This window comes from Choloepus didactylus, chromosome 10 (assembly GCF_015220235.1).
Source record: "Choloepus didactylus isolate mChoDid1 chromosome 10, mChoDid1.pri, whole genome shotgun sequence".
NCBI lineage: Eukaryota > Metazoa > Chordata > Mammalia > Pilosa > Megalonychidae > Choloepus > Choloepus didactylus.
This window is the reverse complement of record NC_051316.1, coordinates 91,760,468-91,782,629: the sequence shown is the minus strand read 5'-3', so window position 1 is coordinate 91,782,629 and position 22,162 is coordinate 91,760,468. Positions and strand designations below refer to the sequence as shown.

Sequence of the window (22,162 nt, the reverse complement as noted above, 5' to 3'; positions counted from 1 at the left end):
GGGATTCAAAGAGAAAAATAAGGGACATATGATTCCTGCATTCTAGTGTGTGTGTGAGTGGGTGTGTGGGGGGGCTATCTCCATTTTATCAATTGAGAAAATTGCAGCTCAGATAGAAAGGGACTTGTCCAATGACATAATTAAGCTGTGAGGAGGACTCAGATCTGACTAGTTCCAGAGCCAAACCTCTCTGACCACAACACCCACTCTAAATCAGTCCAGAAATCAATTGACTTGTTCTTTCCTCATCTAAACCTAAGTGCCTTAAGAAAAAAGGACAGCACAAATCATAACATATTTGACAGGAAGCAGGTTGGACCATTCCTGTATCTTTTGAATGAAATGAGAAAACTTTTAGTAATCCAGTTTTGCATTTGAGCTAACCAACCCCTGGGCTCTGGTGCTGGTATAGGAAACACAATCCAAACACTAAGATTGGATTCATTTCATATTTAATAATTAAGCAACAAAAGTGATTGGAGTTGTCTTTTTAAAATGAAAAAAAAAAGGTAACTTGTAAAAGTCAGAAAATATGAGTGTCCTTTTGGTCCTATTCTAGATTTTTCTGCTATCAGCTGGATCCACTCTAAACAGGTTGTGATGAAAATGCATTTCTGAACCTTATTCCAGATATTTGAAAGTAGAAGACATGATTGCACATATAATGATAAAAGCACAATCTAAAGGCTATTTTTTTCTGAACACACAGCTGTATCCTGACCCAGAACAAATATTAAGAGAAAGTCAAACATTTACAAACAAGATTTAATAATGCTCACAAGAATAGTTTGCCCCCCAAATAGGAAAACTTCACATGGTTTTGTTTCAAAAGGTTACAAATTCAGTGCTTGAAAATCCAGCAGGTAAGCAGCAGGACTAATGGAGTCTGTTTTTTGGAACTGTCTGCTAGCAAAATCAGTAGGACTGTGTCCAGAAAACCTGTTTTCAGAGGATGGGGGAAGGGTGCTATTTACATCCGGTACTGCACTTCTTCCCTTCAGCCACCCTCAGTACCGCCTGTTCATCTTCTTGAATTTTTCATAGTGATAATCATCGGTGGCCTTCTCGTTAGCAGGACGCTTGCGGTTAGGAGGGGACCCTGAGAAGGAAAAGAATAGGAAAGGCTGTTTGCCATAGTGGAACCCACCTGCATAGACAAGGACCATGCACATCTCACTCCCTACAGGCACCCTAAGGCCTAACCTAGTGCAAGGAGACACAGTAGGGCCTCAGTAAATATCTGTTACTGAATGAATGAAGACAAACATAGAGGCAGGTACCAGCCAAAATATGCTGACATCAGCATTAGAATAGGTGAATAGCTGTAGCTGTTTCACTGCGAGTTTGACTATGTACTGGGCATTGTGCTAAATCCTTTAACACATTATTTCCTTCAATTTTTTTTTTAATATAATGGATATTTATTTAATTCTTCCCAAAACTATATTTTTCTGGACTAATTACAACAATAAAGAACATGTGCTTAAAGCATCATTATTTGAAATGCAGAAAAACACATCAATGTATACAATGGAACACGATCAACCATTAAAAAATGAAATCAAATGCATACTTTCATGGTTAAGCATTCAGGGTATTCTACTGAGTAAAAAGTTATAAGATCCTGTGCCAGTTTGGATATATTATGTCCCCCAAAATAGCATTATCTTTGATGCAATTTTGTGGGGGCAGACGTTTGGAGAGAAAAGGGCTGCAGCGTAAGCCTTTGGAAAGTGTGGAACTGCTGCGCTTTCAAGCCCCAAGAATAAAACATCATTGTATAAATGACTCTCAGACTTGGAAATCTAATGAAGTTTGCCCTGTGGGTTTTAGGAACTGTTTTGGTCCCCTAAACCCTGTTTTCCTTTCAGTTTCTCCCTATGGCAATGGGAATGTTTATCCTATGACTGTCCCTCCTTTGTATATTGGAAGCAGATAACTAAGTTTCTGCTGTTTCCTGTTCTAAGTTTCACAGGTCCACAGCCAGAGGGGAATTTTGCCTTAGGACAGACCTCACCTGTAAATGATTTTGATGGGATCTTGTACTTAACTATTGTTACTAAATTGATTTAAGCTTTTTTTTTTTTTTTTTTTTTATTTTTTAAATTCAGTTTTATTGAGATATATTCACATACTATACAGTCATCCACAGTGGACAATCAGTTGTTCACAGTACCATCATTTAGTTGTGCATTCATCATCACAATCAATTTTTGAACATTTCCATTACTTCAAAAAAATAAAAACAAGAATAAAAATAAAAGTAAAAAAGAACACCCAAAACATCCCATCTCCCCCATCCCTTCCCTGTTATTCATTTAATTTGAGTCCCCATTTTTCTATTCTTCTGTCCATACACTGGATAAAGGGAGGGTAAGCCACAAGGATTTCACAGTCTCACAGTCACACCTTGTAAGCTAAATAGTTACACAATCATCTCCCAGCCCTATTTTTTTTTTTTTAATCATCATTTTATTGAGATATATTCACATACCACGCAGTCATACAAAACAAATTGTACTTTCGATTGTTTACAGTACCATTACATAGTTGTACATTCATCACCTAAATCAATCCCTGACACCTTCATTAGCACACACACAAAAATAACAAGAATAATAATTAGAGTGAAAAAGAGCAATTGAAGTAAAAAAGAACACTAGGTACCTTTGTCTGTTTGTTTGCTTCCCCTACTTTTCTACACATCCATCCATAAACTAGACAAAGTGGAGTTTGGTCCTTATGGCATTCCCAATCCCACTGTCACCCCTCATAAGCTACATTTTTATACAACTGTCTTCGAGATTCATGGGTTCTGGGTTGTAGTTTAATAGTTTCAGGTATCCACCACCAGCTACCCCAATTCGATTTAAGCTTTTTTGATATTGTGTGGGGATGAATGTATATTGTATATGGAAAGATCATGTCATTTTGGGGTCCAGGGGGTGGAATGTACCAGTTTGGATGTATTGTGTCCCCCAAAATGCCATTATCTTTGATCCAATTTTGTGGGGGCAGATGTATTAATGTTGATTAGGTTGGAACCTATTGTTTCCACGGAGATGTGACTCAATTAACTTTGGGCAGGACCTTTGATTGGTTAGTTTCCATGGAGGTATTACCCCATCCACTCAGGGTGGGTCTAAATGAAATCACTGGAGCCCTATAAGAACTCATAAACAGAAGGCCCTCAGAGTGCTGCAGCTGAGAGACATTTTGAAGACAGCCACTGAAAGCTGACGCTTTGGAGAATGCCATTTTGAAACGCAACCTGGGAGCCAGAAGATGTCAGCCATGTGCCTTCCGAGCTAACAGAGGTTTTCCAGAAGCCAATGGCCTTTCTCCAGTGAAGTTACTCTATTGTTGATGCCATAGCTTGGATACTTCTATGGCCTTAAGACTGTAACTGTAACCAAATAAACCCCCTTTATAAAAGCCAATCCATGTCTGGTGTTTTGCAAATGGCAGCATTAGCAAACTGGAACAATCCTGTTAAGTATGTGACAATATATATGTTTCATATATGTATAAATTTTTTTTTAATCTAGGAAATATTACACAAAATTATTAACAATGGTTGTTTTTAAATGGTGAAATTATGACTAATTTTTAATATAGTTTAGTTTACTGAAATTTTCTAAATTTTTCCATCTTTACTATGTTTGAGAGCCCACTGACTCCTCAGGGTAACCTCAAGAAGTAGGTTCCAACCAAAGTTTGGAAAGGTGAAGACATGTGGTTGTATTTTATAGCATGGAATGGAACCCAGGTGCTCCCGACCCCCAAACTCAAGCTCTATCCCTGCCAGCCCCACCCGGCCTCCATGAGTCCAGGGGGCACTGACCCCTCCAGGAAGCTCCCCGGTCTCTGCTATACTCACTCTCAGGCTCCGGCTTCTCCGTGTCACCCACTCTCAAAGGCCGGGCTTTGGGTTCTTCTTTATTCCTCCGTATGGGGGCATTGAGCTCCTCATGATAAACTGGACCAAAAGAAAGCAGAGAATGTGTCAAGCAGAGTATAGTGTTCCTGGGGATCTCAACTCTATGGTGTGGGGGACGAGGGCAAGGCTCCTTTCCCAGAGATGCTTACATCGATTGTGCTGCACGTAATTTACAGCCATGTTAGTGGGCACGAAGGATGTCTCACTGTCTTTCTTCTTGTTCTGCTGTTCTGCCAGCAGACGGGCCTTGGCATCCTCCGTGGAAATGATATTTTTAATTTTAGCACTACAAGGAGAAAGGATCCACACCATGCATTAGATCGTAGCACATTTGGTACTCAGATGGAAAAGAGTGGTAAGGCTGCCAGCCTACCACTGCATAAGGAAATCATCTTTTTTAGAGCACAGCGCTCTACAATCACATTCTCTCTTATTATCACATTCTCATGAGGCCTCACAGCCATGGAAGAGCAGGAGTTATTCTCCTCAAATCAAGGGGAAATTGAGATTCAGAGAAGTTAACTGTCTAAGGCTCAAAGCTAGTAAAGGCGCCAGAAAAGAGGTGGAAACACAGAAGTCTAGAGACTTTCTGTTACAGCCAAAGATGATTCTGACCATTTTTCTTCCATGACAATCCCCTTTTAAGCAGATATTTTGTAGTTAAAATGAAGAAAGGACCATGTGGTGAGAGGGTGGATGAACCTGTAACATTGTCCCTGCTAGAATAAAACAGAAACATACAAGAGCCTGATTAGAACAGTTGAAAAGCTCTGAACAAAGGCTGAACACTTCCACTATTAGTGATCAGGGTCCCTTAAATCTGTTCAACCACTCTGACCAACCCTTCAGAGAAACTCCTGGCAGAGAAAACAGTAATAGTTTATACCTGTGGATTTCCAAGGAGGCAGGTAAGAAATGATACCCTTAAATTTTAACCAGAAAGCAGAGCACTCTTCCTTCTACCATGGATTTGAAACGTACTCGATGCCAAGGTCCACCTCAGGGATGCCACTCAGCATCTGGTTGGAAAGCATCTCTTCGGTTTTCTTTGCTGAGGAAACACGGATATTTTCTGGTAGTTCATAAAGACAATCCTCCGCATTCTTCAGCTTTATTTTCTGTTCCTCGTGTTCCACAATCCCTTTCCTCTTCTTAAGCTCTGTCTCAATGTACTTCATCCTGAAATGAGAACCACACAGGTCTCAAGGAGGGCCAGGAAGCTCAAAACAGGAATCTTCTAAACTAGTGGTCCCTAATAGTGGCCCATAGACCAGCGACGGTCCATGATGATATTTTCCTTAGCCTGTAGAGAAATGAGAAAAATAAAGATAACTTGAGTTTTTTCATCAAGCTAAAAATTTTTCAATTTTATGAGATCATATCCTGCCAATCTTTCGGTGTTATGACATAGAAGATTCTTTGAAGACAGAAAGACAATGTTAGATGGTTGTTGTTTAAATTTAAAAAGTGGGTAAGTCCATGTTTATCCCTGCAGTGTTTTAGGGAAATATTTTTACTAGTCAGGAATCTAAAATCCCAAAAACCACCCTTTTAAAAAACTTTCAAGTTTTCACAGTTCTCAAGCCTGAGAAGTGGGAAGACAGAGGCCAACTTTGACATCTTTGCAAAATTCTAGACATGTCATCTGGGACAAAACATCTGGGACTCCATCAGCGTGCGGTGTCTTGGATGCTACACTGGTCCTCAATGTAGCCGCGGACCTACATGTCTGCATCCTCATCCCTTCGGTTGGTTTCTGCAGAAAATGACGTCCCCAGGTGGAGGTCTTCCTCTTCACTAATCCTAAAGGGAGAGAACAGTGAGGCTGAGCTTTAAAGTTACAATGCAATGATACTGAGTATTATGTTACAAATAAATAATAGTATGATTCTGTTTATGTTTGGGGAAAATTAAACATATATAGTATGTAAACAGAAAAAACTGTAGAAACATATGCAAGCAAACTTTGACATCTGGGGATACCTCTGTGGAATCAGTGTATACATTCATTTTTAAACATTTGTATTGTTTGGATGTAACTGTGTTTTTCTTAAAAACCAAAACAAAACAAAATTTCTACATTGGTCTGAAAGACAAACAACGCGCCTTTACACAAGAATTCTACGCACTACTTTCTAAGCTAACTTTTAAAAGTTTTTATTTCCTTTTGTTTTTAAACAACATATCCTTTACAAAGCACAAGGGACATGTTAAGATGCCCCAGTAAAACTGCTGATGTAGGTCCAGCTTTCTGAGAACTCAGGAACTCAGACAAGGGCTAAAGGTGAGTTTGCATCCTAGTTTGTCCTGCACTTACTTATCTTTGCCCCTCTCCTTCAGTTTCTTCATGTCCACCATACCACCTGTCTTCATCTGAAAGGGATCATCCTGCAGAAAGCAAACACACAGGGTGCATCTATATAATTGGCAGTGGAATTTCCTTTTAAGAAAAAACAATCACTCAGTGAAGAGCAGGCATGTTTTCAGGGGTGAGGGCCCCACAACTTACCACTAGAGTAGTCTCTTCCTGCACCTTCTCTCCCACCAGCAGGGCCACAGCACTGAACAAAACCAAAAAGGAAGACAGAAAGAGAAATGGCACAATTCAGAGATGAGGAGAAACACCCAGGAGGTCTGTAGGTTGCAACATCAGTACAGGGGCAATATTTGAGGCGTGGGTGCCAAAATCTGCCGGAAAAGCCAACAAGAATAAAGTAGGGCTCAGAAAGCACTCTACTCTAGTCACTGGGGGAGAAGGGGGATGAGTGAAGTGGTACGATTTCCCGTAAAACCATTTGGCATTTCCTTGGCCTGGTAATCTCATTTCTAAGATTTTGTCTTCAGAGAAAATGCAGCTAATATAAAATATCTATTGCAGCCTTATATAATGGTGAAAATTTACAAAAAAATCTACATGGCTCCAAAGAGGAGATTAGTTAACAAATTATGGTACATATATCTAATTGAATATTATACAGCCATTGAAAAGATTTTTGAAAATTATTTTCACAATGTGCATGAATCCCACAGTGTCATGTAGAGTTGAAAATAGTGGGCCATAAGAGTGTATATAAAATTGATCACAATCTTTAAAAAAAATAAGAGAGGAAACTGAGATTGGAAAGAACATTAAACATCAACACTAGTTACCTCTGGATGTTAGAATTAAGGACGATGTTTATTTTCTTAGCTATACTTTCTAAATTTTCCAAACTCTTAACAGTCAGTGTACAGTTCAGAATTAATAGAGTGCAATAAAAAAAATGATTTAGAAACACATTTCTCTATCTCTGGAACAAACTTCAAGACCACACAGCCCAGGGCATGTCCTGGTTAAACATTCGCATAGTGAACGCTAGTCCCCTCCTCGGGCAGTGATAGCTGTACAGTGTATCAAGAGAAGGAGCTATGACAGATGAGATATGTGGTGGGCGGGGGCGTATCTCTGTCATCCCTGTCTCCTCCTCCCCAGGGTCCCTCCGCGGTACCCACCTCACCCCATTGGGCCGCTTCCTCAAATTCTGCACTTCTCGGGTCTCCTCCAGTTTTAATCTGAGGGAAAAAAAAAAAAAAAAAGGCAAGCAATGAACCGGCTGGGAGACCCTCCCTGGAACTCCGAACCAACAGGCAGCTTGACAGACACCCCTACCCCGCTGCTGAGCCGCCGGCACAGTGGTCCAGACAGCGACCCTGCACCTAGACCCATAGGGAAGACAGAGCTACAGCGCATCCCTGGGGCACCTCTCCCAACAGTGAGGTCTTAGGCTGGCGGCCTCTCCCCTCGGAGGCTCGATGTGTTCGCCCGCAGAAGGGGACAACTCAGGCTCACAGCGATTGAAAGTGCTCCAAGTCTGGTTTCCCTCTTCCCGTCCCGCAGAAGCCTCGCCCCATACGCACCGAACCTCCTCTGAGTTCTGCTCATCCTCCTCCGACTCTGAGTCGGCCCGGCGCCGGCGAAAGGTCTTCCCGGTGGCCGGCATGCTGGCACGGAGACCCCTGGGGTCCGGCTGCCGCGCCGCGGCGCAGAGACTCAGACTATTTCCGGCGCGCGACAGTGTTGTCAGAACGTCGCCCCCGCCCCGCCCCCGCTCTCCCACTGCCCGACTGGTCACGCCCCTGCCTGTCGCGTCAGCTTCCTCTGATTGGGCGGATGAAGGGAAGGAGGCGGGGCGTGTCCGGCTCTGCCCCATGGCCCTGCGCGGCGCAGTTGAGGGCGCGCTTGACTGACAGGCGGCGGTCGCGGCCCGGTTGCGACTGCAGGTGAGTTTTGGACCGCTGCGGGTTACTTCAGGGGGCTGGGCCTCTCGGGGACAGGGCGACCCCGTCCAAGTTCCAGGCCAGCGGGGCCCTGGCCTTGCCAGGGGCGCCCAAAGCTGCAGCCAGGTGAGTGGAGCCCAGGACCACCCGGCCGCCGCCCTCCCTCCACTTCTCCGGCCGGCGCCCGGGGTGTCCTATGAGACCCCAGGGCCCCACCTAGTACCCGCCACCCCGGAGCTTGTTTCTCTGGAACAGGGGCTGCCCATCGCTTTTATTTCTCACCCAGGCCTTACCCCGCATTGCAAACATACGTGTGGTATCTTGGGGCGCTGACTTGTATTTCCCCAGGGTACTGGGCTCTGACGTGCGTTTTTATTTTATTTTTCTTTATAGAAAAAGATGACCACTTCTTAGCTGCGGTGAATTAAGGTACCAGCGCCGACAGACCCCGAGGAGAGGAGCTCCTGAGGTTTGGAACCCACTCGGGAGGGTTTGAGGGCCCTTCCTCGCTGCGTTGGGTGTTTGCTGGCCACCTCCCTGGACCTTCAGGGCCCTTGTTTTTCTCCTTTGTCAGGAAGACTGTCCCTCTGTCCTCTGCTCCTGCCACCCAGAGGATACCGCGAGGATTAAGTTTATTTGAAAAATGGGCATAACAAACGCTTAGGATAGAGTTGAATGTATAAATAATAGCTTATCATGGGACTTTAAGGAACTGCCTTAAGTAACAATAGTTTTCCTTTTTTCTATACAGGCTAGTCTCTTCTTTGAAAAAACTACTTCTTAAGCACTTACTATGTGGCAGTCACTGGACTAAGCATTGTCTCATTGAATTCTCCCAACAAACCTATGGGAATAGGTTCAAATGTTACTTTTCATTTTACAAATGAGGATACTGAGGATCAGAGAGGTCATTATTGCTTAAAGTTACACAGTTAGAAGGTGGAGCAAGGAATCGGTCACAGGTCTTTCCCTGCTGCACATTTTGTACAGTACCTAACAGAGTTAAGAGTTGAGCAAATGTTTGCTGCCGCTACTGTTACTACAACTCATTGGCTTGGGGGAGGGGCTAATCGAGATTGCTTTGGGTTCCCTCTTCTGGAAGACCATTCTAAAGCAGGGCAGCATTTTTGGAATGCTTTACTTTTCTCTGGAACATTCTCCTCCAAGATTGTTTTTCTGTGTCTTGGACTAACAAATAGTAACTCAGGAGTTCTTGGAACAGTCTTTTGGCTGTCTAGAAGTCTTGCCTCTGCTGTTTGATTCATCAAAACCCAGATGTACATGGGAATTGCTGGGTACCATTTCCCTATTAGCTGAAAGAGAGGCTCCTTCGGGATCACTGCAGAAACACAAGAAATTGTTGTGAGAGTGGCTCTGAATTTGCCCACCTGGCAGTCCTCCCATTGCACAACACCAGCTTTCAAAGACCACTGGACACTACTCACCAGGCAGCTTCTGGAGAGGGCCGGAAGGCCAGGTTCATTTTTGGATCCTCCTCCTCATCTGAAGTCCCAGGAAGGAGCATCTGGTGCAACTGAGCTGCCCCCCTAGGAGAGGCCAGAGTGCCCAGTGATACCGCTTGGGCTATGGCAGATTTAGAGATGGTTTGCACAGTGTCTGCACATTGGTAGTGCTCAAAAAGTGATAGCTGCGAATCTGGCAGTGACTGGACTGAGGGACTGCAGACCCTCCAAGTGTAGCTGGGCCTTTTTGGGGAGTGGGATGGGACTGCTTCTCACAGGGAGTCTTAAGAAATTTGGGTTCTGTTCAGTTCAGAGATGAGTCTTATGTTTTAATCTGTTTGGGAGTTGTTTGTTTAAGAAAATGTTCCGGTTTGGCTTGAGTTTGGGTTGATTTACTATCTCCTGTCTGGAGCCAGATGAAATGTTGGGGCATTTCAGGGTTCAGTGAGCATTAATGTTCAGGTGGATTTGGGATCCAGCAAAGTGATACAGTTCAGAGCCTGGCACACAGCAGGTATTCAGTGTTTGTTAGATTAATTCATTTATCTAATGCATATTTATTGGACTTATACTTTATGGAGCAGGAACTGTTATAGGTACTTGAAATATGTCAGAGAACAAAAGAGACAAAAGATTCCTGTCCTAGTGGAGTTTGCTTTCTAATATCATAACAAATAAAGTATTGTAGAAGATGACAAGTGCTATGGAAAAGAGAAAAAAAAATAGAGCAAGGCAAGGGGAATCAGCAGTGGGAGGGATGGTTGAGTTGCAAATATAATGTATTGCTTGGTAACTTGACTGAAGAAGCAGTGGTCACTGGGTTCAAGACCGGGTTCTGCCAAATTGCCATGTGACTTTGGGCAAAAGCCTTACCTTCTCTGAGCCTGTCTTTCCCAACCAGGGTCTCTGCTCTACCATTTACTGGTTGTGTGACCTTTGGTGTGACTCTCTGATTCTCAGCTGCTCTGTGGTTTTAAGTGTCTTCAGATCCAAAATTTCTGAGTCTTGAGATTCTGCTTTTACTTACACACTCACACCAGGGTTTGGGGCCTTCTCCATGACCTGAGCCAGTCACTTCCTCCAGCCTGCTGGCTTCCTGTGTCTGCCAGCCTGGGTAGCCCCAAATTCATGGCCTGTCTAATTGACTGACTCTTATGGAGCCCAGAGCAAAGGGCAGTGCCAGGTTTTGGCCTGCACAGAGATATTTTCCTAGGCTTCAAGGAGTTTAAATTGAGCAGAAAAGTGCTCCATGAAGAATGACTCAGAAGAAGCTCTTGTGAAGGAGATAATTTTCCTTGTAATGCTGGGGGAGGCTTCCTTTGGAGTCTGGGTGTTTGGAGTTGGGGAGGTCAGGATCTTCCTGAGGGCAGGCTGGCCTGGGTCTGTATGGGAGGCTGTGTAGCCAACACTTCAGAGCACTGGCTTCTGGGTAGACAGTCCTGAATTTGAATCCTGGCTCAGCCACTCAGTAGCTGTGTGACCTCTAGCCACTTATTCCATCTCTCTGAGCCTCAGTTTCTCCATCTTTAATTGGAGCTAGTGATGGTACCCACCTCCCAGGGAGGTTATGAGGAATCTGAGATCATGTATGTAAGAGCTCAAGACATGGAGCTGTTAGTATCAGTTCTAATACACAGGTGCGGTCGCAGTTGACTCGTCTGGTGGGGGGTGGCGGCCGGTTGCTAAATCCTAGGCTCTCAGGACTGCTTGGAGGGTACCGGCGGCGGGGGCTCTTTCCCGGAGGCGAGGGCGAGGCGGGGGACTTGGCCAGGTCCCCGGCAGTGGCGTGCAAAGTATGGAGGGCGGCGAAAAAGGAACAGGCGAGACATGTTTCTTTTAGGGTGAAGAAGCCAAGAGAGTTTATTAGGGGAGAGTACAAGCTTATATCGGGCGGTTTAGAGGGCGGGGTAGCTGTAGAGGTTAAAGGCTTGGATTGGTTCTGAGAGGGCGCGGAGGTTGTTTGAAAAGGGGCGGGAGTTGCTCCGGTAACGGGGAGTGGGCGGGCAAGGTAAAGGGGGCGGTTTTTTCCGGCAAGCTTCCCCTGACGGTTTTACTTTGGGGTGAGGAAATGGGGCCTGCATTCGGCTCCACTTTCTCAGGCCCGGGGGGCCGTGGAGGGCGCTACCACCCGTGCCCCACTACCTTTCCTAGGGGCTGATCAGTTCCCCTGGCCCAGGCCCGCCAAGTTGGAACTCGATAACAGTGTCCCGCACACAGGGGCTATTTAGGGCAGGGGGCAAGACAGGTAAAGCTAAAGGGTAAATGAGACCTGGAGGTATGTGGGAAGCAGAGCTTGTCAAGGCAGGGAAGATTCAGGGGTTCTGCTTTAAGAACCAGAAGGATGGTGGACTCTTGGGGAATTAAGACTGCATTAAGGAATAGAGTATGTTTGAAATCTAGGGGAAATGGAGTTGTTTGAGGGTAGAGAGAAGAGTGCAGGAAGGAGGGAAAAGGTCCATGTACTCAGGGGCAGAAGGGAGTGTGGGAGGGTGTGGGCATTTGCACGTGTGCAAGGATGGGTATGTGGGGTGTGGGGTGGCTAATGTGGTGAGGGTCTGTGTCGGCAGGGCTGATGGGCATCCCTGTGTAAGTGGAAGGCTCAGCAGCATTACCATTCCAGTCCTGAGGGGCTGGGCTCCTCACTGGGAGGAGGAGGATGTAGCTAAAACCTCCAGGAAAATGATGAGTAATGGGCACCTGAGGCTGGTCTCAGCAGCTGGTGCCAGGCCCGGATATGCTGATTAACTGTGCTTACATGCTGGGCGGGCCTGCCCCAAGGCCCTGTCCCCTCAGCTTTGTCCCTGAAGGGGGTGGCACTTTTCCCTCTCAATTGCTATAGGCCCCAGGGAGGGAAAACTGCCTTAGTAAAGTGACTTAGAGGTATGATCCGGGGCCAGGAGTGGGTGACCTACCAGCACTGCCTCCGTTCCTCCTGCTTTGTCATCCCCCAGGAGAGGAGCAGAGTCTGCTGGATGTGGAGGGAGAGACACTCTGCGGGTGATGTCATGGAGGCGCAACCCTGATGGCTGGCATCGACAGGCACTGACTGTGAGAATACACAGTAGGATCAGCTGCTACCAATAGGGCCTTATGGGGTTGGTGGTAGGGGTTGGGGTGGAGGATCCCCGTTCTCTCAGCGTGTAGGTTTCTTTCCCTTTCAGCCTTTATTAAATACCTACTCTGTCTTCTACATTTATTTGCATAGAGGTATAGGTGGAAAATGGCTGTGAAGGCAGATACAGCTTGGCTCAATTCCAGCTGTGCCACTTGCTGTGTGATCTTGGCCAAGTGGCTCCCCATCTCAGAGCTTCTGTTCTTCCTCTGTAAGATGAGAAATAGTTGCCCTTGCCTGAGGGATGGGTGAATGTTTGATGAGATGGTGCAGGCGAAACACTGGGCATGGTGCCAGGATAAGTAGATGTGGATCCCAGAGCTCCTGATGTTGAGTTGGGTTGTCTTCTTCAAAAAACTCCTTCCCTGCTTCCACCTCAAACAAGAGAAGGGGAAATCTTTTTTTTTTTTTAAACTTCCTGTTGTTTCCTATTTTGAAAAAAAATCAAAGTTACAGAAAATTGCAAGAATAATACAGTGAACTCCCATTTACCTTTCATGTAGATTTACCAATTACCAACATTTTTGCTCTATTTACTCTCTCTCTCTCTCTTATGTGTGTGTATATATATATCAGCGTCATCATTATTATTGTTGCTGACCTATTTGGGAGTAAGTTATAAACATCATGACTCTTTACCTGTAAATGTTTCAGGGGTTATCTCCTGAGAAATAAGGTCATTATCATATATACCCAGAGAGTGATTTTCACCTTCTAAAACTTTTAACATTGATATAATACTATTATCTAATTTGCAGCCCATATTCAAATTTGCCAGTTGTTCCAATAATGTCCTTTATGGCAGTTTTCCCCTTGATCCACAATCCAATTTTGTCTCTTTAGGACCTTTTATCTGGAACACTTTTTCAGCCTTTCTTTGTTGAGAAAGGGAGTCTTCAGGTTGCAGAGAAGAAGCAGAGGTACTCAGCAGGAATTAGGACACAGAGGTGCCAGCTATGTCAGGATGATGGGAAAGGTGTTTGAGGAGTTGCCTCAGCCCATGGGGTCACTTTTTCTTTGATGTCAGAAGCACCAGGAGATGAGCTTGGATCTTAAAAAGTAGCACCAAGAATCAGAACAACCATGCATTAGTCACCAGCTCTGTGCCCAACTTGTTGATGCTATTGTGTTTCATTGCTGGACTGCTTGGCCTATGCTACCCTCAGGGAAGCAGAGCCCTGAGTGAAGAGTCTGACGAATGGTGTTTCAATTCTGACTGCTCCATGCTCTTCTGTGTGACCTTGGACATGTGACTTACATTCTAACAAACCTCAGTTCCCTGATCTATAAAGTGTGCCCCATAACACCAATTATAGTAGTAGGCATTTTTGAGCATTCTTGGTGTGCAGATAAATACGGATCTGAGCCATCTTAAAAGTCCATGTGATTGGATGTCATCATATTAAATGCTTCCTAGACATTGTTTAACTTCATCCTCTCAATAACCCTAGTTGCTTTCATTGTCCCCATTTTATGGATGGGGAAACAGGATTAAATGATTTATCTAAGGTTTCATAGCTTGCAGGTGTTACCAGAGGAGCTGAACATAGGGCTAGCTATTATTGCCCTCTGTAATTTTCACCTCCCAAGATAACATATGGGAAGCAACTGACTATATGGTAAGAGCACAACAAGAGGTGCTTGCCATTAGTAAACTTAACATCTTTAGAGGCTGCATGCATGTACCCTGGTGTTGAAACTTGGGACTCTGTGCCTCATGAAGGCAGGGCCCAAGTCTGGCATATTTTGTGGGGCCCCAGGGTCAGCATTTGGCACTGAGGAGGTGCTCAAAGTTGGCTGGGTACCAAGATAAAACAAAATGACTTTCAGACAGTTGAAATCTGTACAACCCTTACAGACCCATGCCTTTCTGATCTTTTAGGTATTGTATACAGAGTAGCACCCAGCATTTTTACTACTACAACTCGGCCTTTCCTCTCATATAAATTGATTTTTAAGCCTTTAATTTTTTTCAATTTAGTTTTATTGAGATATATTGACATACCCTACGGTCATCCACAGTGTACAGTCAGTTGTTCACAGTACCATCATATAGTTGTGCATTCATCACCAAAATCAATTTTTGAACATTTTCATTACTCAAAAAAAAAAAAAAATTAAGAATAAAAATACAAGTAGAGAAGAACACCCAAAATGTCCCATCCTCTCCAGCCCCTCCATTATTCATTTAATTTTTGTTCCCATTTTTCTACCCATCTGTCCATACACTGGATAAAGGGAGTGTGAGCCACAAGGTTTTCACAGTCACATAGTCACACCGTGTAAGGTATATAGTTATACAATTGTCTTCAAAAATTAAGGCTACAGGTAAACCTTTAATTTATAAAAATCTTAATAAAACCTTAAACTTTCTATGTTGGGCATGCTCATACACTGCTGCTAGGCACATAAACTTATTTTGTTGCTGTATATCTAGAGCTTTAGAAGCATACATTTTGATGCAGTAATTTTTCTTTTAATAAAAGATGTAGCCAAAGATTTATTTTCTAAAATGTTTCTCACTGTCTTGTTTATAATGGCAACACACATACAAGAGACAAAAATACCCTGAAGTGCAACAGTAGGAAAGTGATTAAGTTATTGTATAGCCATGTGATGCAGTATTATCCGCTCATTAACAATGAAGTTTGTGTGAGGGGTCCTTAAGACCACCCCCAGGGTTGATGAATTGCCAGAAGGACTCACAGAACTCAGTAAAGTTGTTATACTCATGGCTACACTTTATTACAGGGAGAGGATACAGATAAAAATCAGCAAATGAAAAAGGCACGTAAGGGTGGGGTTTGGGAGAAAGAGGATCAAGCTTCCAGTTGTCCCTTTCCTGTGAAGTTGCATGGACAGCACTTGATTCTAGTCACGGCGTGTGACAATATGTATGTATGTATGTGTGTGACAATATGTATGACGTATTGCCAACCAGGGAAGTTCACCCGAGCCTTGGGTCTGAGGTTTTTATTGGGGGTCAGGCATGAGATAGTCTTCATCTTCCTCAGAGTCAAACTCTGTGTGACCCAGAGCCCTCAGTGAACAGAAATAGGCATTCACCATACATCACGTTGTTTGCATAAACAATCTGGCATGGCTCAAGGCCCCAGGTATACAAAAACACATTTTTCAGGCAGGATATTCCCAGCAGGCTCAAGGGCCAGTTCTAAAGACCCTTGGAATGTGTGGAGTTTGGGCATTCCAGGCCTCCTGAGATATCCCTTTACAGAGTTGTTGAAAAGCAATTTTGGATATGATATAAACCAAATAAAAGCTTTATCTATCTTGTGTCTATTTAATTCCAAATTAGTTTTGAATTTATATATGCATACATATAAACAAGGTTTAAAATAGTAGCCATGTATTTTCTGCTAAGAAATGTTACAGGTGATTTTAATTTATTTTATATTTGTCTGTTTTCCAGCTCCTACAAAGGCATATATTAATTTTATTAAAACAAAACAAAAATGACTTTTTATGTTTTCAAGATAGGAGAAGATGAAAAATTTTAATCCAATATGGAGGTAAAAGGGGCAAAAACATAGATGTTTAGAGCAGATCTTCAACTGAATGAATCATGTGGAAAGATGTACTGTTTAAATTAAATAACAGCTTAGAGTGTTCCTCTGTTGGAATTCTGATATTGCTGCCATCCCCTCTTGAAAATATGTTCCACAGGGGACTGGAGAACTGAAGGAACAGCAGTTGCTGCCTGTCTTTAGAGCAAGGGGCCAGGCCTGTGTGATGACAGTCTCTGAAGAATTGGGGCTCTGTACTCAGAGTAAAAGCAAGAGCAGTCCCAATAAGAGGAAACCTCTTATACCAAGGAAGCTAGACACGTGCCCTTCTTATTTTGGAAACATTAAAAATAATTAAAAGTTACTTATTAGGTTATTTAATACAAAAGCAATATAAATTTATTGTAGATAATGCAGACAAACATAAAAAGAGGAAATAAAAATCACTTTCATTCTATCCAACCAGAGATAATAACATCCTTTATCTAGGCACAAAACTCAAAATTATTTTATAAAAATGAAATTTTACTGTAATAATGTTTTATAATTTTTTGTACTTTTAAAAAACTTTTTTGTTTTGAAATGCTTTCAAACTTACAGGACAGTTACAAAAACAGTACAAACCCCACACAAGCTCCAGCACCCTCTGATACTCAGGTCCCCCAATTATAACATTTTGTCACATTTGCCATACCATTCTGACTATCTGTCTATCAATCAATCCATTTTCTGTACACTTGAGTGAAGGTTGTATACATCATGCTCCTTGAACATTTAATACTGCCATGTATAATTCCTAAGAACAAGGATATTCACTTATGTTACCATGTAAAAGTGCAGAAACTTTAATTGATATAAAGCTTACATTCTATATTCCAATTTTTTCGTATGTTTCAATAATGTCCCTTTGAGCCTTTTCTCCTTCCTTGCTAGATACCATCGAAGATCATGCATTGTGTTTTTTTAAATGTAATTTTATTGAAATATATTCACATAGCATACAGTCATCCAAAGTGTACAGCAGTTGTTCACACTTTCATCATATAGTTGTGCATTCAGCACCACAATTAATTTTTGAACATTTTCATCATTCCAAAAAATAAAAATGAAAATAAGAATAAAAATAAAAGTAAAAGAGAACACTCAAAGCATCCCATACCTCTCCTCCCCCCTCATTTACTTTTTTTTTCAATTGAAATATATTCACATACCATACAATCATCCAAAGTGTAAAACAATTGTTCACAGTATCATCATATAATTGTACATTCATCATGTCAATTTTTGAACATTTTCATTATTCCAAAAAATAAAAATAAGAATAAAAATAAGAGTAAAAAGAAACACTCAAAATGTCCCATATCCCCCTCCTCCATATTACTCATTTACTTTTTGTCCTCATTTTTTCTACTCATTTGTCCATACACTGGGTTAAAGGAGTGTGAGCCATAAGGTTTTCACAATCACACGATCTCACCTTATAAGCTATATAGTTATACAATCACCTTCAAGAATCAAGGATACTGGATTGCAGTTTGACAGTGTCGGGTATTTCCATCTAACTATTCTAATAAACTAAAAATTGGAAAGGGATATCTATAGAATGTGTAAGAGGTACCTCCAGAATGACCTCCCGACTCCATTTGAAATCTCTCAGCCATTGAAACTTTATTTTGTTTCAATTCTCTTCTCCTTTTTGGTCCAAAAGGCTTTGTCAATCACATGATGCAGTGTCCACGCTCATTCCCGGGAGTCATGTTCCACATTACCAGGGAGATTTTATACCCCTGAGAGTCATGTCCCACATAGGGGGGAGGGTGGTGAGTTTACCTGCTGAGTTGGCTTAGAGAGAGAGGCCATATCTGAGCAACAAAAGAGGCCCTCTGGGGGTGACTCCTAGGCACAATTATGAGTGGGATTAGCCTCTCCTTTGCAATATCAAGCTTTGTAAGGGCAAACCCCAAAATTGAGGTGTTGGTCTACTAAGCTGGTGGTGCCCAACGTTTGTGAGAATATCAGGAATTCCCCAGCTGGGGAAGTTAAATATTTCCACATTTTCCCACAGTCCCTCAAGGGGGCTTTGTAAATACTTTTTATTCTCTGCTCAAATTGCTCTGGGTTGTATCGGGGCTTCATGCTAACCTGTGCAAACAATAAGGTCTCATTCCCTAGTCAAGTTTCCATGTAATTATGGCATTTGAGTAAACTGACCATACAAGTTAAATTATATGGTATGCTACAGAAAATACAGGTTTTGCACCATATAACCATCTCTTTGGCCAGCTTCTTTCACTCAGCATAATTATTTTGACATTCATCCATGTTGTTGCATGTATCAGTAGTTTTCTCCTTTTGATTGCTGAGTAATATTCTATTTTATGGTTATACCACAATTTGTTTCACCAGTTGATGGACATTTGTTTTGTTTCAATTTTTTGGCTATTGTGTTTAAAATGAGTGTGAGTGTTTGCATGTAAAAGTCTTTGCATGGACATATGTTTTCATTTCTCTTGGGCAAATATTTAGGGGTAGAATTGTGGAATCATATGTGTATGTTTAACTTTGTAGGAAACTACCAAGCTGTTTTCCAAAGTGTGTTATAGCTAGCATTTTACATTCCCATCAGCAATATATGAGAATTCCTTTACATCTTCACATTTTTGGCAATACTCAGTATTGTGGATCTTTTTAATTATAGGTATTCTAGAGGACTGAGATGTTATCTCATGATTTAAAATTGCATTTCTCTGATGACTAATGATGTTGAGCATGTTTTCATGTGCTTATTGTCCATTTTTACTTGGTGAAGTAACTGTTCAAGTCTTGTGCCATTTAAAAAATTTGGTTTATCTCTTTTTCAGTTATGACAGTTATTTATACGTTTCAGATATAAGTGCTTTGTCAGATATATGTATTGTGAATATTTTCTCCCAGTCTATGGCTTACCTTTTCATTTTCTTAATGACTTTAAAAAAATTTTTTTTTATTGAGATTGTTCATATACCATACAACTATCCAGAGATCCAAAGTGTACAATCAGTTGCCCATGGCACCACCATACAGCTGTGCATCCATCAACACAATTATTTTTTTTGCAATTTTTAGAACATTTTCATTACTCCAGAAAAGAAACAAAGACAAAAAAAAGGAAACTCACATCCTCTCATACCCCTAACCATGCCCCGCCCCCTCCATTATTGATTCATAGTTTTGCTATAGTACATTTGTTACTGTTGATGAAAGAATGTTAAAATACTACTAACTGTATTATATAGTTTGCAATAGGTATATATTTTTTCCCTATATGCCGCTCTATTATTAACCTCTAGTTATAGTGACATACATTTGTTCTAGTTCGTGAGAGAGATTTCTAATATTTGTATAGTTAATCATGGACATTGTCCACCACAAGATTCACTGTTTTATGTATTCCCATCTTTTAACCTCCAGCTTTCCTTCTGGTGACATGCGTGACTCTGAGCTTACCCTTTCCACCACCTTCACACATCTTTTAGCACTGTTAGTTATTCTCATTACATGCTACCATCACCCCTGTCCATTTCCAAATATTTAAGTTCACCCTAGTTGAACATTCTGCTCATAATAAGCAACTGCTCCCCATTCTTTAGCCTCATTCTATATCCTGGTAACTTATATTTCATGTCTATGAGTTTACATATTATGATTAGTTCATATCAGTGAGACCCTGCAATATTTGCCTTTATGTGTCTGTCTTATTTTATTCAATATAGTGCCCTCAAGGTTTCTTCATTAACCCATTTCTTTTAAGATGGTTTTGTTCAAACACTGTACATTCCGTCCTAAGTAAACAATCATTGGTTCCCTGTATAGTCACGTATTTACGTATTGAGCACCATCGCCACTCTCTATATAAGGACATTTCTTCCACAAAGATGGAGGAAGAGTCAAAGAAGGTAGAGAGGCAAAAGAAAAAGGCAAGAGAAAGAAAAATAAACAAACAAAAAAACTTGATAGCTAGAAGGTGACAAAAGGAAAGATAGCATTAACCTAAAATAGAATAAAGAGTCAGACAACATCGCCAATCCCTGGAGTCCCATACCCTTTCCCTATTCCTCACTCCCCCATATGCATTTAGCTTTGGTGTATTGCTTTTGTTACATTAAAGGAAGCATAATACAATGTTTCTGTTAATTCTAGCCTCTAGTTTGCATTGATTGTATTTCCCCCCAATCCCACCCTATTTTTAACACCTTGCAATGTTGACATTCATTTGTTCTACCTCATGTAAAAACATATTTGTACCTTTTATTACAATCGTTGAGCATCCTAGGTTTCCCTGAGTTACACAGTCCCAGTCTTTATCATTCGTCTTTTGTTCTGGTGTCCCACATGATCCTAGCCTTCCTCTTTCAACCATATTCACAGTCATCTTTGTTCAGTGTACTTACATTGCTGTGCTACTATCTCCCAAAATTGTTTTCCAAACCTCTCACTCCTGTCTTTTCTGTCTGCAGTGCTTCTTTTAATGCTTCCTGTAGAACAGGTTTCTTGTTCACAAACTCGGTCATTGTCTGTTTGTCAGAGAATATTTTAAGCTTTCCCTTATATCTGAAGGATAGTTTTGCTGGATATAGGATTCTTGGTTGGTGGTTTTTCTCTTTCAGTATCTTAAATATATCACCTCACTTCCTTCTTGCCTTCATGGTTTCTATTGAGAAATCCACACATAGTCTTATCAAGCTTCCTTTGTATGTGATAGATCTTTCTCTCTTGATGCTTTCAGGATTCTCTCTTTATCTTTGACGTTTGATAATCTGATTATTAAGTGTCTTGGCATAAGCCTGTTCAGATCTATTCTGTTTGGGGTACTCTGCACTTCTTGGATCTGTAATTTTATGTCTTTCTTAAGAGATGGGAAATTTTCATTGATTATTTCCTCTATTATTGCTTCTGCCCCTTGTCCCTTTTCTCCTTCTGGGACACCAATGACACGTAAATTCTTGCTTTTCATTTTGTCTTTAGGTTCCCGGAGATGATGCTCATATTTTTCCATTCTTTTCTCTATCTGTTCTTTTGTGTGTAGGCTTTCAGGTGCCTTGTTCTCCAGTTCCTGAGTGTTTTCTTCTGCTTCTTGAGATCTCCTGTTGTATGTTTCCAGTATGTCTTTCATCTCTTGTGTTGTGCCTTTTATTTCCATAGACTCTGCTGGTTGGTTTTTTGAACTTTCAATTTCTACCTTATGTATGTCCTGTGTTTTCATTATACGGTTCATCTCTTTTGCCATATCTTCCCTAAACTTTTTGAGTTCAGTTATTATTAGTTGTCCTGCATCACAGTTGAAGTGCAAGTTTGATCCCCTGACCGGGCCATAACCTCATTTTTCTTGGTGTAGGTTGTAGTTTTCTGTTGTGTAAGCATGGTTTCCTTGGTTACCGCAATCAGGCTTCCCCAGACCAGAATGGGCTAAGGTCCCAGAAGGAAGAAATATTCAGTATCTGATTTCCCTGAGGATGTGTCTTAGAAAATTGGTATACCCTCTGATGCTTCCAGTCACTGTGCTTTTCTGCCCAGCAGGTGGTGCCTGTTAGCCTATAATTCGTGACTGATGTAAGGAGGTGAGGCTCTTCTTCCCCAAGTTCTGAATGAAAAGCAGGTATAGAGCTGGGCCCCACCCCTTTCCTCTTAGAGAAGATAGATGCCCTAGGGGGAGGTCATTAGCATTTCAATGGTCTCTCTCTGCCTGTGCTATACCCTTGTCTGGGTCACAGAACTGGGAACTGAAAATGGCTGAGACTTTCTCCACTGAGTCGAAAAAGGAACAGAGCTAGTCCAAGGCGGCCCTCTGGCTCTCCAAGGTGACCCTCTGGCTCTCCAAGGTCAGTGC

At 42.0% G+C, this 22,162-nt stretch overlaps 2 protein-coding genes across 17 annotated transcripts in view; one reads left to right on the top strand and one right to left on the bottom strand.

The window, feature by feature from the left end:
• Positions 1-747: 747 nt before the first annotated feature.
• Positions 748-7,980, bottom strand: C10H9orf78 (chromosome 10 C9orf78 homolog). Its single transcript, XM_037797300.1, has 9 exons — positions 7,838-7,980; positions 7,433-7,492; positions 6,450-6,501; positions 6,258-6,328; positions 5,666-5,743; positions 4,922-5,119; positions 4,090-4,226; positions 3,881-3,979; positions 748-1,099 (listed from the first exon to the last, which is right to left on the bottom strand). The coding sequence occupies exons 1-9, from the start codon at positions 7,918-7,920 to the stop codon at positions 1,008-1,010; spliced, it is 870 nt and encodes a 289-aa protein (XP_037653228.1). The 5' UTR covers positions 7,921-7,980; the 3' UTR covers positions 748-1,007.
• A 157-nt stretch (positions 7,981-8,137) lies between these two features.
• USP20 (ubiquitin specific peptidase 20) overlaps positions 8,138-22,162 on the top strand; it is a 92,237-nt gene continuing 78,212 nt past the window's right edge. For 5 of the 16 annotated variants that reach the window (XM_037851300.1, XM_037851291.1, XM_037851290.1 and 2 more), the window contains exons 1-3: positions 8,194-8,323; positions 8,591-8,666; positions 12,612-12,708. Coding sequence is in view for 8 of the 16 variants with exons in the window: in XM_037851291.1 (XP_037707219.1) it covers positions 12,661-12,708 (48 nt within the window). In the remaining 8 variants the exon portion in view is untranslated. Of the gene's footprint in view, positions 8,324-8,590; positions 8,667-12,611; positions 12,709-22,162 lie in introns of those variants that run through there. The other 11 variants (XM_037851296.1, XM_037851294.1, XM_037851286.1 and 8 more) reach the window with 10 other exon arrangements.